This window comes from Trichechus manatus, unplaced genomic scaffold (assembly GCF_000243295.1).
Source record: "Trichechus manatus latirostris isolate Lorelei unplaced genomic scaffold, TriManLat1.0 scaffold00011, whole genome shotgun sequence".
NCBI classification, from domain to species: domain Eukaryota; kingdom Metazoa; phylum Chordata; class Mammalia; order Sirenia; family Trichechidae; genus Trichechus; species Trichechus manatus.
Genome location: NW_004443947.1, coordinates 7,653,734 through 7,669,064, shown reverse-complemented (window position 1 = coordinate 7,669,064; position 15,331 = coordinate 7,653,734). Strand labels below are relative to the sequence as shown.

The 15,331-nt window shown below is 45.5% G+C and overlaps 1 protein-coding gene across 1 annotated transcript in view; it reads right to left on the bottom strand.

Annotated features, from left to right (window-relative positions):
- Positions 1-180: 180 nt before the first annotated feature.
- Positions 181-15,331, bottom strand: part of STK10 (serine/threonine kinase 10) — a 168,022-nt gene continuing 152,871 nt past the window's right edge. Inside the window, exons 16-19 of the mRNA XM_004371195.2 lie at positions 14,800-14,988; positions 13,731-13,856; positions 12,706-12,819; positions 181-2,591 (exon numbers count right to left, since the gene is read on the bottom strand). Of these exons, the coding sequence (XP_004371252.1) occupies positions 2,451-2,591; positions 12,706-12,819; positions 13,731-13,856; positions 14,800-14,988 (570 nt within the window). The 3' untranslated portion in view covers positions 181-2,450. The remainder of the gene's footprint in view (positions 2,592-12,705; positions 12,820-13,730; positions 13,857-14,799; positions 14,989-15,331) is intronic.

The window sequence follows — 15,331 nt, the reverse complement described above, 5'->3', positions numbered from 1 at the left end:
CACACACACCCACACACACACACACACACACACACTCTGACCTGCTCTATGATCTGGGAGGCAGCCATGTCCTCAGAAGATAGTCAACCCTTTCTTACCAGGCAAATGTGGAGAAGTCTGCCCTGCTTTTCCCACCCCAAGTCCCCAAAGAACACCCAAAAATGCAAAAAAGTTTCTCGCCTTGTTACTTTATTAGAAGCATATGTACATTCTCGCAGTTAACTTTGCAGAGCACATTTTACAAAAGATTCGTAGAAAGTTTAGAAACTACATAAAAATAACTTCTATACCTCATAAAGGGAAAATATAAGTTAGTTATATTTAATCTGCTAAAAACAGACTAAAAATGAGAAACAGTTCTGCCTGTCCCTTACAGAGAAAACGTTAGCACTGGGCATGAGGAATACTGCGTGGGACTTCACAGCAGGGGGTATTGCACATTGGCTCGGTGGTGAGGCTGGGAGAGCCGAGCAGACCCCATCCAGAGAGGCCAGGGGGGCGATTAGGGCCCGGAGAGCCCTGAGCAGGGAAGCAGCAACTCCTGGAAGGGGATTCCATGGGAATGACAAGCCAAATAAAGGAATGACTGAAGACTCGCCGGAACCATGAACCTGGCATCTCACCTCACACTCATCCTCACACCCCAGGCTGCAAAAGGAGATATTAGAACCAAGACCCAGATCAGCCCTGCTGGTGTCACTTGGTGGAACTGGTTTCTGCTCTATATTCACATGGCTACTGGCTCATGTTCTCCCAGCATCTGTGCACCAAAGAGAATAAAAGGGGGCTGTTGTTTAACTTGTCCCATTTGTGTGGGCCTGGAAAATATCCCATCTTGGCCAAATACTGAAGCAGGCAAGCTGAATGCTCACTAACCTAGGAGAAGCACTGCCCTCCCCTGCACCCTGAAAGCTTCACTATTGCTTACTGAAGACTTGGGAACCCCAAATCCCCAAATCCCCTTTTCCTTGCTTCCCAAGGATCCAGTTACAACCAGTTCTGAAAAAACTTCCTGAGAATTGCTTTAGAAAGACAAAGAATTGACCTCAGCTTTTAGGAATGAAGGGGGGAGTCCTCCTGGATTGTTTCAGCCACTTTATCACCAGCAAAATAGCACCCAGACTCATGCCCACATGATTATTAAAGAGTATCATCACTTGTCTGTGTGTGTGAGTGTTTTAAGGGAAGTATCTTCCTGAAGAAGCCATACAGCTTATATTTATTTCAATGGACAATTAGAAATCAAGGTGGAAAAAGATTTTCTTTGTAAATAAACCAAATGCTGGTTTGAGCAGTTTCTGTTATTGGGGTAGACACACTCTGAGGCCTGTGGAGATCAGAAGCTGTGGGGGCAAACTGAGTGATCTAAAAGCCCCAATATTCCATCTGAGATATAGAACCTTTGCTTCTGCCATGTTCCTGGGGACAGGGAGCACTAAGCTCTCTTCCCTGATGCTTTTTCTTCCTGAGAAGAAATTCAGCTGATGGCCAGCCTCAGTCTGAAATGTAAGGCTGTACTCCTGAACAAGGAGGGGGCCCAGGGCAGAGGGAAACAGCTCTCCCAAATCACTGTGGGCAGGTGGGCAAGTGTGAGACAGGAGCCGGGTGCATCGTGAAAGTCTTGCATGGTAAGGGATTTATCCCTGAACAGAGGATCCTGTGTGGGGGCCAAAATGATGCTGGAGTGCAGCCCGTGCCTTCTCTGTGCCTCTGGTGCCAAGGCCCACCACTCTCCATACCAACTGCTCCTCCCAATCCGCTCAGTAGCACAGGCTCAGGCAGCAAACGTGTTCCAACCACCTGCGTGCAAGAGACCCAGGGTGGAGGCAGGCCGTGTGCGTGTGTGTGTGTGTGTGCGCGCGTGTGTGTGCATGTGTGTGTTGGGGGAATGAACATTTCGGGCGTCCCTCCCCTAGCTGCAGACACAGCCTCTTCTCAAGTGGAAGGCAAACCAGAGGAACTGGAGGGATGAGGGCATGTCCTGAGCAGCTGGCTGCAAGCTGAGCTCCAGTAGGAACTGAAATGGCTGTTCAACACAGAGTGTCTTGTCTGACACTCTGCAGGTAAGGGCTGAAAACCATCTAGGATTAAAATATGGACAAGCCCTGATGACTTCAGCAGCAGCACTTTGGCCCCACAGACAGTGAATCTGGTGTTTTGGCAAACAGGAGGGGCCTTGAGGCCACAGAACACCCATTCCTCCTGGACCCTGACCACATCAACAGGCATTAGGGTCAGGCCACATAGAACAAGACGTCCCCTTCCACAAGTGTGTGAGCATCAGGGACAATGGGACGGGCCTGGTGGGCACAGCTGGGTGACATAGGGCAAGGCACTGGGTTCGAGCTGGCACAGAAGCAAGAGGAAGGTGGGTCCTGAGTTATGTGTTCACAGACAATGGGAGGGCCCCAGAGGCCCACCCACCTGCCAGCCACAATCCCAGGTGGCTGTTAAGAAGCATCCGCAGAGCTGTAGGGGAAGAACTTGGTGGCCTTGTTTGGGGTGGGAGGGCTCAGGCACTCGGGTTCCTCACTCAGTTTGAAGAACATCTCCTGCTCCCGCTTCTTCTGGTTCAGCTCTTCTTCCAGAGCCTAGGACAGAGAGAGGCAGATGAAGCACGGTCCAGCCGTGCTCCCCAAGGAGCACCGTATGATCCCACAGAGCGCAGGTCTCCCAACCACAGGACCCCACACCTACATGACCATCTCCAGAAATCTCCCTCCCAAGCCTTAAGAAAAAAAAAAACAAACTCAGTGCTGTTGAGGTCATTCCAACTATTGGTGACCCTGTGTGATACAGAGTAGAACTGTGCTCCACAGGGTTTTCTTAGCTGTAATCTTTACAGAAGCAGATCACCAGGACTTTCTTCCATAGTGCTGCTGGGTGGGTTTGGACCACCAACCTTGTGGTTAGTAGCCAAGCACAAACCATTTGTGCCACCCAGGGACCTCCTAGAACTTAGCACTTGGGTAACTAAGTCTTCCCTGCTTCCTTTCTCTGAGCCCATTACCCAGAAGGTAAATACCACTTCCTCCTTCCTCCTCACAGGGATTTTCTGTGTGCCAAGGGATTCAGCTGGGGTAAGTGCCAGTCTAGATGGGGTGGAAAAAAAAAAAGCGGATGCAAATCTGCTGGCAGGAAAACAATCAAATTAATAAGAAAACCCCAGAGGTAGAAAATGAAGAGAGGTTTAACAGTGAGAGGGTTAGAGATATCAGAGTCACACAGTGCTTCCAAACCAGGGCACCTCTGTCCTGCAGAATCACCCAGGAGGGTTTTTTTTCGAAATAGATGTGCCTTTGCTGCACGTCTGAGATTTCTGATTCTGGAGCTTTGTGGTAGGATCATGCCATGCCATACTGGTTGCTATCAAGTCGATTCTGACTCATAGCGACCCCATGTGTGTCAGAGTAGAACTCTGCTCTATAGGGTTGCCAATGGCTGATTTTTCGGAAGTAGATCACCAGGACTTTTTTCAAAGGCATCTCTGGGTGGACTCGAACCTCCAGCCTTTTGGTTAGCAGCCAACCATGTTAACGGCACCACCCAGGGACTCTGTGGTATGACCACGGGTCTCTATTTTGTAAATGCTCATCAGGTAACTCTGAGAGGCGTGTCTATTTGAAAAGCACTATGGGGGCTTCCGTTGGGTGCATGTGAGTTTATATAGATGAAGTAGATCCTACCAGAATAATTTCTTAAGGATCTCTGATAATAAGCATTTGACTCAGAAAGGAAGCAGAGTGCAATAGAAACAACACAGGCTTTACAGGTTGACAGAAATCCAAGCTTTATTATTACCAGCCACGTGGCCTTTGTACGTTACCTTTCCTTTCCGAGTCTGTTTCCTCATCTGTAAAATGGCAATATCACTACCTACCTTTCAGGGCTGTTGTGTGGATTAAGTTAAAAAAAGACGAGTCATAATTACTGAGCACTTTCTATGTGCCAGGCACTATGCTAAGTGCATGGTTGTTGTTGTTGTTGTTAGGTGCCATCGAGTCAGTTCCCAGTCATAGCAACCCTATGCACTACAGAACAAAACACTGCCTGGACCTGTGCCATGCTCACAATCGTTGCTATGCTTGAGCCCACTGTTAAAGCCATTGTGTCAATCCATCTCGTGAGGGTCTTCCTCTTTTTTGCTGACCCTCTACTTTACCAAGCATGATGTCCTTCTCCAGGGACTGATCCCTCCTGATAACATGTCCAAAGTATGTGAAACGTGGTCTTGCCATCCTTGCTTCTAAGGAGCACTCTGGCTGTACTTCTTCAAAGACAGTCTTGTTCTTTCTTCTGGCAGTCCATGGTATATTTAATATTCTTCACCAACACCATAATTCAAAGGCATCAATTCTTCTTCAGTCTTCCTTATTCATTGTCCAGCTTTCACATGCATAGGAGGCGATTGAAAATACCATGGCTTGGGTCAGGCACACCTTAGTCCTCAAAGTGACATCTTGGCTTTTTAAAACTTTAAAGAGGTCTTTTGCAGCAGATTTGCCCAATGCAATGTGTCTTTTGATTTCTTGACTGCTGCTTCCATGGCCGTTGATCGTGGATCCAAGTAAATCCCTGACAACTTCAATCTTTTCTCCATTTATCATGATGTTGCTTATTGGTCCAGTTGTGAGGATTTTTGTTTTCTTTATGTTGAGGAGTAATCCATACCGAAGGCTGTGGTCTTTGATCTTCATCAATAAGTACTTCAAGTCCTCTTCACTTTCAGCAAGCAAGGCTGTGTCATCTGCATAACACAGGTTGTTAATGAGTCTTCCTACAATCCTGATGCCCCGTTCTTCTTCATATAGTCAAGCTTCGTGGGTTATTTGCTCAGCAAACAGATTGAATAGGTATGGTGAAAGGATACAACCCTGACGTACACCTTTCGTGACTTTAAACCATGTGGCATCCCCTTGTTCTGTCTGAATAACTGCCTCTTGATCTATGTACAGGTTCCTCATGAGCATAATTAAGTGTTCTGGAATTGCCATTCTTCGCAATGTTATCCACAATTTGTTATGATCCACACAGCCTTTGCATAGTCAATAAAACACAGGTAAACATCTTTCTGGTATTCTCTGCTTTCAGCCAAGATCCATCTGACATCAGCAATGATATCCCTGGTTCCACGTCCTCTTCTGAATCGGCCTGAATTTCTGGCAGTTCCCTGTCGATATACTGCTGCAGCCGCTTTTGAACGATCTTCAGCAAAATTTTACTTGCATGTGATATTAATGATATTGTTCGATAATTTCCACGTTCGATTGGATCACCTTTCTTGGGAATAGGCATAAATATGGGTCTCTTCCAGTTGGTTGGCCAGGCAGCTGTCTTCCAAATTTCTTGGTATAGACAAGTGAGTGCTTCCAGCACTGCGTCTGTTTGTTGAAACATCTCAATTGGTATTCCATCAATTCCAGGAGCCTTGTTTTTCACCAACGCCTTCAGTGCAGCTTGGACTTCCTCCTTCAGTACCTTCAGTTGCTGACCATATGCTACCTCTTGAGATGGTTGAACGTCTACCAATTCTTTTTGGTATAATGACGCTGTGTATTCCTCCCATCTTCTTTTGATGCTTCCTGTGTCATTTAATATTGCTAAGTGCAATATGCTAAGTGTATTACATCTTATTTAATCTTCACTCTGTGAGGCAGATATTATTATCATCCCCATCTGAGAAACTGAGTCTCAGGTTAGGTCACCTGCCCAAGGTCAGCCCAGCTGCGGGCAGAGTTAAGATGGAAATTTGGCTCTAACTTCAGAGTTCAACCTCTGAAATGCTGGGCTCCACTGTCTCTCAGCCAGTCAATGGCCAGCAAAGCTGGGTACACAGGAGGTACCAGTAAATGTAGCTTCCATTACTAAGGGGCAGTTGACTGACAATCAGCCAGGGTTTAGTATCTGATTTCACAGGATATGACCAGAATTCTATTATGTCTCTTTCTAATACTGTTCTTTGGATGCCCTGAAATAGTCTCAAGCTAACAAAGAACTTAATTACCTGATCCCCCAAAAAGATCTGTTTCTTCAGTGGTACTACCAAATTCTACTGAGTTTTCTCTAGATTTAAGAAAGATGGAGAAAGGACATTCAATCACAATGCCAATTTTTCAACCTATTATAGAACTTCCATGTAAGGAAAGGCAAGGTATTTAAAGCAGGGCTTCAAACAGGTTTGTTCCAGTTCAAACTCATGCTAAGAATTTGCATTTCTAACAAGTTTCCTGCTGAGAATTTACATTTCCAACCCAGAAATACTTAATTAGACTCTACATTTTAACAAGAGCTCAGGTGATTCTTATGTATAATCTCCTGGAAACTTGTCAGAAACGCAAATTCTCAGCAGGGGTTCAAACCGGAAGGAACTGGTTAGAAGCCCTGATTTGAAGTCATGCTTCATTATCTTGGACCTGACTGATTTGAAATTTATGGTAATTCACACAGATTCCTGGCTCAAGTTCTCCTTTGCTGGATATATTATAAAAGTATTTGTGGCAAACAAATATTTTATATAAACAAGATAAATTAGGACTGTTTAAGATTTTGTAACAGAGGTTACAAAATCCAGTACTCATGGGAGTCAACCAGGTAAATTAAATGAGAGAAGAGCTGGGTGTGAGGTAATAGGGAGTGGTGGGGACTGTGGTGACCTGCTCTGTCTGGAGGGCATTTTTTTCCTCATCTCCAGCTGATGGTTGCCATGTGCTACAATGTACCCTGTATTGCCAGAGCAAGTGAGTTTTCAAAACAAAACTGGAAATCCAGATTTTTACATAAAAATGTCTTTATACTTAAAGGTTGGCAATTTGCTATACAGGCCAAAAATAACATGTCTGTAGGCAATTGCAGCCCATGGGCCATCAGTTTGTGACTTCTGCTCTAGAAATACCAATTTAATAATAGTTGCTACCACTTTTTGAGCACAGAGAGGTTTAGCAACTTGCCCAAGGTCTCACAGCTAGTAGTGGAGCTAGGACTTTATTCCACATCTGTCTGACTTCAAAGCCTGTGCTGTTAAGCACTACTCTATTCTACCCCGCATATATTATTTCTCTCTATAAACTTCTAAGACAGGGGTCAGTAGTATTTTTTCTGTAAAGGTCCAGATAATAAGTATTCTCAGTTTTGTGCACCGTACATACAACCTCTGTTGCAACAACCATGCCATTGCAGTACCAAAAACAGCCATAGACAATATGTAAATGAATGAACATGGCTGTGTTCCAATAAAACTTTATTTATCAAAACAGTGGACCCGATTTAGCCATAGGCAGGTTGGCAGTTCGAATCCACCAGGTGCTCCTTGGAAACCCTTTGGGGCAGTTCTACTCTGTCCTATAGGGTCGCGATGAGTCAGAATCAACTCAACAGCAACAGGTTTGTTTTGGTTTTTTAGTAGTTTGTCAAACCATTTCTCTAAGAGAAGAAATATTATCTACATTTTATAGCTCATAAAACCAAGGTTCAGAAGGGAAAACTTGACTTGTTTGAGGCCACATTCCATGTTAACTATGACCCAAGCAACAATTTATTGATTCTATTAGCTATTCTGTACTTAAAAGAAACAGATCTGAATTTTTCTAAAAATACTCCACAATGTGTAATCATCTCCCCCACCCCCATACATGGGAGAGACTCAGGGTTGCTGACTGTAATGCAATGAGAACATTACAGAATAAAAATCGTCACCTCTGGGTCAATGTTCCAACAGCAATGCAGACAGCTGACTAATGACAGAAGAATTCTATAAAGAATTCTAAGAGGCAGCCCCCTTGGGCAAAATCCAATGCCAGCTCCCCAAACACACACTTGAGGTACCTCCCCTGAGCCAGGCACCTCCTTGAAGAAACCTGGGACATGAGGCACTTGCTAAGAGGCAACCTCATTACTCATTTTCAAACTTTCAGGATGTACCAAGGTTACAGAGCCCCCAGGTAAGAGAACCAGGTAAGCGTTTATTTTCTGAGGCTAGAGGCAACTGATGTCAGCAAAGCCTTATAGATTTGAATATCGAGTATCAAAAGTCCCAGCAGGCTATGGTTACAGAAACTGATGAGCATGTGCCTGCTAACAGGAAGGTCGGGGACTCTGGCCAGTTTCCAGCCAGAAAGCTCCATTAGCACAGGGAGGAAAGCCTCAATTCAAGGTCTTCCAAGGACATTACGTAGTTGAGGTGGGCAGCTGCCTCTTGTGGAGACCACAGTTGCAGCAAGCAGGGCTGATGGATGATAGAAGAACAAACCTCAGGACCTCAGGACACGTGGGACATGTACCTGGTGAAGGATAGGGCAGGAGAGGAGTCCCTGGGTGGCACAAACGGTTAAGTGCTTGACTAGTAGCCGAAGGGCTGGCAGTTCGAACCCACCCAAAGGTGCCTTGGAAGTCAGGCCTGGTGATCTGCTTTGAAAACCCTATGGAGCACAGTTCTACTCTTCAAACACGGGGTTGCCAAGAGCCGAATCAGCTTGAAGGCAATTAATAACAACTCCTCAGAGTGTAGGGGGTGGAAGAGAATGAGTATGTCCTTGACCTGTAGTATGGGCTGGCAATTTTTTGTAAACGTTATATGATATTGATATTACCACCTCACAGATGAGGTGCAGATTGGTATATTGGCTTGCCCAAGGTCCTAAAGGTGGAGACCAGCAAGAACCTCCAGAGAAAACCATCCAAAGACATGTATGAGTCCACCCCACCTCGCTGATCCCATCCTAGTTCAAACCACCATCATTTCTCACCAAGATTATTGCAATCATTTCCTTACTGGTCTTTCTGCTTCCAACCTTGCTCCTCCCTCTACAGACCATTCTCTACCCAGCAGCCAGAGGGACCCTTTTTTTTTTTTGTATTGTGGTAAAATATATGTAATGTAAAATCTGCCATTTTAACTATTTTTAAATATATAATTCCACGGCATTAGTTATATCTACAGTGTTGTACAATCACTACTAATATTTGTTTCTGAAACTTTTCTGTCACCCCAGACGGAAACTCGCTATCCTTTAAGTAATAACTCCCTTATCCCTTCCCCCCAGCCCCTGGTAACCGCTAATGTGCTTTCTGTCTCTATACATTTGTCTGTTCTAGGTATTTCATATATGTAGGGTCATACAATGTTTATCCTTTGTGTCTGACTTGTTTCACTCAGCATAATGTTTCCAAGGTTCATTTATGTCATAGCATATATCAGAACTTCATTTCTTTTTATGGCTGAATAACATCCCTTATGTGTATATACTACATTTTGTTTATCCATTCACCTGCTATTGGACACTTGGGTTATTTCCACCTTTTGGCTACTGTGAATAGCGCTGCAATGAACCTTGGTGTACCAGTGGGATCCTTTTTCAAATATGAGTCAGATCAGATCCCTCTCTGCTCAAAACCCTCCAAAAGCTCCCATCTCAGGCAGAGTAAAAGCCAGACTTTACACAGGCCCCTGCTTCCTCTTTGACTTCATGTCCTATTATTCCCCCACCCCTCATCATCATTCCACCCTGGGCACACTGGCCTCCTTGTTGTGCCTTGAATGTAATAAGGACAGTCTTGTCTCAGGTCCTTTGCAGTTGCTCTTCCCTCTGCTTGGAATACTTCCCCCAGATATCTGCACGGCTCCCTCCGTCCGGTCCTGCAGGTCATCCTCCCTCTGTGCCTTCTTGCCACACTGCCTCACCCCACCCCATCCCCATTCTCTCTCCCTTTCCTGATTCTTTTTTCTCCCTATCACTTGGCACAATCTGATGCTTGTTCACTTTCGAACTCCCTTCACTGGAATGTCAGCCCCCTGAGGGCAGGGACTTGCGTGTTTTGTTCACTGCAGTGTCTCCAGTGCCTAAAACAGTGCGGGGCACTTGCTGTGTGCTCAAAAGATACTGGTTGCATGAATACATGAATGAATGAAAAATGAATGAATGATCAAGCTAACAATGGCAGACAATGATTAATACCATGTGATGAGCACCATGATGGGGGCCAGGACAGGGAGCAGAGCCCAGAGGCATCCGCACCGCCTAAGGAGGGAGGCTTCCTTGAGGGATGGCAGTTGGCCTGAGTCCTGAAGACATACAGAGTTGGCTGAGCAAAGGCTGGTGGGCACAGAATTTCTGGTAAATGGAACAGCCTGGGCAAAGGCCCAGTAGGAAACAAGGGAAGCACATGGTATGGAGAACTATGTGGGTACTAAAATCTGTTTGGAGCACGAGTAGGGGTGGTTTAAGAAGTGGTTCTCAAAACATGGTCTGTGGGCCCCTATTGGCCCCTGAGACCCTTTCAGTGGGGGGAGACGGGGCTGACAAGGTCAGAACTATTTTAATAATAATATTAAGATGTTATTTGACCTTTTCACTCTTTTGACATTGGTACTAATGGTGCAAAAGCAATGGTGGGTAAAATTTCTGGAGTTTTATTAATCATTCACTAAATTTAATTAATATAATCAATAAACATAATTCATTAACTGACTTAATTAATTCAGCTAATTAATAAACTTAATTAAGACAATGGCACCAAACTGTATTTTTTACCACCAAGCACTTATCAAGGAAAAAAAAAAGCCAGTTTCACCTAAGAACATCTTTGATGAAACAGCACATATGATAAATTTTATTAAATCGTGACCTTCAAGGACATACCTTTTTAATATTCTGTGTGATGAAAAATGGGAAGTGCACATAACATGCATGTGTGCTACATGTCCAAGTATGAGGGCTGTCTAGAGGAAAAGTACCTGTGCAATTGCTTGAGCTGTGAGCCTAACTAGCCTCTTTTTTCTTTTCCAGTTAAGGATCATTTATTCTTTTTTTTGGTGGGGGGGAAGTTTATTGTTGTGCTTTAAGTGAAAGTTTATAATTCAAGACAGTCTCTCACGCAAAAATTTAAACACACATTGTTATGTGACCCTAGTTGCTCTCCCTATACTGTGACAGCACACTCCTCCTTTCTACCCCTGATTTCCTGTGTCCATTCCACCAGCTCCTGACCCTCTCTGCCTTCTCATCTCGCCTCTGGACAGGAGTTGCCCATTTAATCTCATGTATCTACTTGAGCTAAGAAGCACACTCTTCACATAGCCTCTTTTTTTATAGAACATCATTTTTACTTAGAAGAACAATTGATAGACAAACTGGGTACTTGGCAGATATTTTCTTGAAAATGAACACAGCCTCTCACCTCAGGAAAATAACTAACAATATTTATTGTCAGTAACAAAATGTGAGCTTTCAAGAAAAATTAGAATTTTAGAAAACTGTGTCCACCCCATGAGCTTAATATCGTTGTTGTTAGGTGCTATCGAGTCAGTTCTGACCCCTAGTAACTCCCGATGTACAACAGAACAAAATACTGCCCAGTCCTGCACCATCCTCACAATCGTTGCTATGTGTGAGCCCATTGCTTAATAGCTTCTCTATATTTAAAGATCATTCTCATGAGACTGGTGATGATACCAATGGATGTGCTATTTTTTATGCTATATAATGAAAGGTGCCAGCATCTGGAAGATCTGCATGACTCTGTGAACCAGTATTTTCCAAATGACCAATGAATGTGTGATGTTACAGGTCATGGATAAAAGTCTATTCAAAATGCAAGTGGAGTTTTTTTTTTAATGGCTGTAATCTTTTGGAAGTAGATCACCAGGGTTTTCTTCCGAGGTGCATCTGGGTGGATTCAAACCACTAACTTTTCGGTTAGTAGCCAAGCTCTTAACCATTTGATCTTAACCAGGGATTTTAGTATGGGCCTGGGAGTCCAGTATGATTAGTTCACTGATATGGTTTCGGGTTCCACATTGCACCTAACCTTTAAGAAACTATCACTTATTGCGTTTTGGTGTAGTATAGAGAAAAACATTCATAATTATCTAAAGAGGCTATAGAAATATTCCTCCCTTTTCTAAATACATATCTCTGTAGGAAACAAGGCCAGATTTTCTTCATAAACTTCAACTAAAATAACATAATGTAACAGATTGAATGCTGAAAAAGATATGACAATCCAGCTGTCTTCTTTTCAGCTAGAGATGAAATAGATTTGCTAAATGTAAAATAAAATTTGTTTTGGAAAATTTAGTCATTTTTCATAAAAATGTGTTATTTATCTAAACACGTAATGGGTAGATTATTTTCTCAGTTTAAATTTCTAGTATGGTAAATATTATAGATATGACCCACATAAATAAAAGCTCTTTGGGGTTCTCAGTAACTTTTAAAGTGTAAACAGGTCCTGAAGCCAAAACAATTGAGAACCAGTGGGCGAGAGAGTTAGCACGGTTGGATGTCAGAGGGCCATGGATTTGGCTGGCTGGGTGGGGCACAAGAGCAGGTGTAAGGAGCCCAGGTAGAAGGTGGTTCAGGTAAACCAGGCGGGCAGCAATGAGGGAGAGAGGGCAACAGCAATCAGGGAGAAGTGGGCAACCACTGAGGAGGGGAAACAGAGCTAAGTGACTGACAGAAGATGGCAGAAGGAACAGGAAGGTGAGAAGGCAGTTGAGGATGTCACTCAGGTGGTTGCTTGGTGTCCAGGTAAATGGAGGTACCTTTCACCGAGGCATGGAAGATGGAGGAGAAGGAGCTGTGGGGGAAGCTGAGACCCATTTTATGGCTACCACAAGGCAGGAGTCTAGCAAAGAAAGGATACCTAAGATGTCCCAGGCCGACCTGTGGCAAAGCATGGGGCAGAGCCCAGCAGCCCATATGTGGTTACCTTTTTGCGTGGCCGAAGCTTGTCCCGCCATTCCTTCAGGGTCTGGTTATGGCTCTCGTCCAGGGCCTTCAGCTTCTGGGTTTCGTGTTCTACCAAGAGGTGACATTTTTCATTCTGGAACAAATTCCAGGCAGAACAGGTGAGAAAATGGGAAGGCAGAGGCACTGAGGGCTGAGACACACCTCATAGTGTAGCCATGAAACACCAGCATCGATCAGGTATTCCTTCTTCTCCTTAATTACAAACCCCATTTATATAAAACTATATACACGTAACTACACATGCACTGGGGGAAACTCTGGTGGCTTAGTGGTTAAAAGCTACGGCTGCTAACCAAAAGGTCAGCAGTTCAAATCCACTAGGCGCTCCTTGGAAACTCTATGGGGCAGTTCTACTCTGTCCTACAGGGTCGCTATGAGTCGGAACCAACTCGACAGCAACGGGTAGGTGGGCGATGGGTGCACATGGGCAGCTTCCTCAGGTCCACAGAGGTTTGATCCGCCTCATCCTTCAGATCTGACAATACCTAGATCCACCACAAGGCGCCTCCAAGCACCAGTTCCTGGGGCCAGGACTCCAGGTGTGGAGCAAACCCAGGGGTCAGGGATCTCTACAGGTAAAGCAGTTATCAAGGAGCTCAGCAATACCTGGGACACCTCTTCCCAAGACACAGCGACTGAGAAATTCCGCTGCATGCCCATTGCCAGGCCCCAGACAAAGCATTTTCAGCTCCATTATCTCATTTAGAAATCCTTACCCCAATCCTGCAAAATAGGAATTATCACCCTACCTCGTGCTCATTTTGTGGATATGGGGCTTGGAAGGATAGGGTAACTTGCCCAAGGTTACATAGCTCAAGAGCAGCATGACAAGACTGGAACCAACCGGCCCTGGGCTGGTCTGAACAGGAGCCTTCCCTGCATGCAGTCTTTGGGCCCCTGAGTGCTGGCTGCCTTGGGAAACCAGCAATCTGGTGGAGATGAAGATTTCAGCCCTGCAAGGTGGGGGTGGGGGTGGGGCAGTACCTGTAGCTGCTGCAACTCGTTTGTGTTTCTGTCGCACTGGATCACCATGTCCCGCATCTGGTTCTCATGTTTTTGCTGCTGCTGCAGCCGCTCTGACTTTTGCCTCTTCTCCTCCTGCTGGGAGAACTGCAACAGAGAGAGGGTGGGTGCCTCAGGGGGCCACAGGTCTGGCTGGGGGGCAGGAGGGGGCTTCCTAGCCCTGCCCAGGGAGCCCCCATTAGAGAGTCTGGTTTGAGTAATAGTACCTAACAGCAGCTTAAGCTGTGTCCCCAAGTTTAAGTTATCACCCTGAGCTAAGACCCAGCGCTCGCCCTCGAGGAGCCCCCAGCTGGTAGCCGACACAAGGACAGACATGACACTGACGTGAAAGGCTAGGACAGCCGTGTTTACCACGCGGGCATCATGGAAGCCACTGACTCCACGTATCCGGAGCCACATGGGCGCCCCGTGGGTGAGGTCTTGGTGGATGAGGAAAGGGTTTGTCAGCACAGGAAGCCACATGGATAAACGCATGGAGCATGAAAGGGAATGGTGTGTAAGCAAGCAAGCAAGTCCACAGCCACAACGCCAAGCTCCCTCATACGTCCAGTGGAGTCACCACGAGGCTAATGAGGCTTCCGGCTATGACATGCACATCCCCTTCCAAGGCCCTGTGCTATCTTTTTTTTTTAATGGTGGTGAAATATATATAACAAAACATTTGCCACTTCAACCATTTTTATTTGTACAACTCAGTGACATTAATTACATTCACCATGTTGTATAACCATCACTACTATCTGATTCCAAATTTTTTCATCACCCTTAATAGAAGCTCAGTGCCCCCTAAGTAATGACTCCTGATTTCCTCTTCCCACCCACTCCTGGTAACCACTAATAAACTTTAGGCTCTATGCATCTGGATATTTCATATAAAGGAGGTCAGACAATACTTGTCCTTTTGCATGTGTTGCATCTTATATTTTATATTCCTCTGCATGGTGTAAGGTTCAGGCCCCACCAAGCCTGGATCTGCTGTGGGGTAAGCCTACCCCAACACCCCCACAGACCCACCCCACCAGCCCCCTACCTGCTTGATCTTCTCGCGCTGCTCCGAGGCGCTGCCCCCACCATTGATGTGGAGGCTCTTCTTGTACATGGCCATGCGCGTCTTGCCTTCGCTCCTCTGGATCTTGGGCAGCCGCGCCTTCTCCTGCTGCTGCCGCACTTTCAGCTGCTCCATCATGCGCTGGTTGTAGCGCTGCATCTGCTCCCGCTCCTGAAGGGGAACGGCCCACAGGGCTGAGGTCAGCTGCACTCGGGTGTGGTCAGAGGCCAAAGGTCGCACTCAACTCAGGAGCCCAGGACCCCGTGGCCCAAAACGCTCAGTTGAGCCAGGCCTGTATTATTTCGCTGTTCTATTGTTAAATGGGAGTCCCTGGGTGGCACAAAGGGTTAAGCACACAGCTACTAACCAAAAGTTTGGCGGTTCGAACCCACCCAGAGGCGCCTCAGGAGAAAGGCCTGATGGTCTACTTCTGAAAGATCACAGCCATTGAAAACCCTGTGTGCAGTTCTACTCTGTACACATGGGGCTGCTGTAAGTCAGAACTGACTCAACG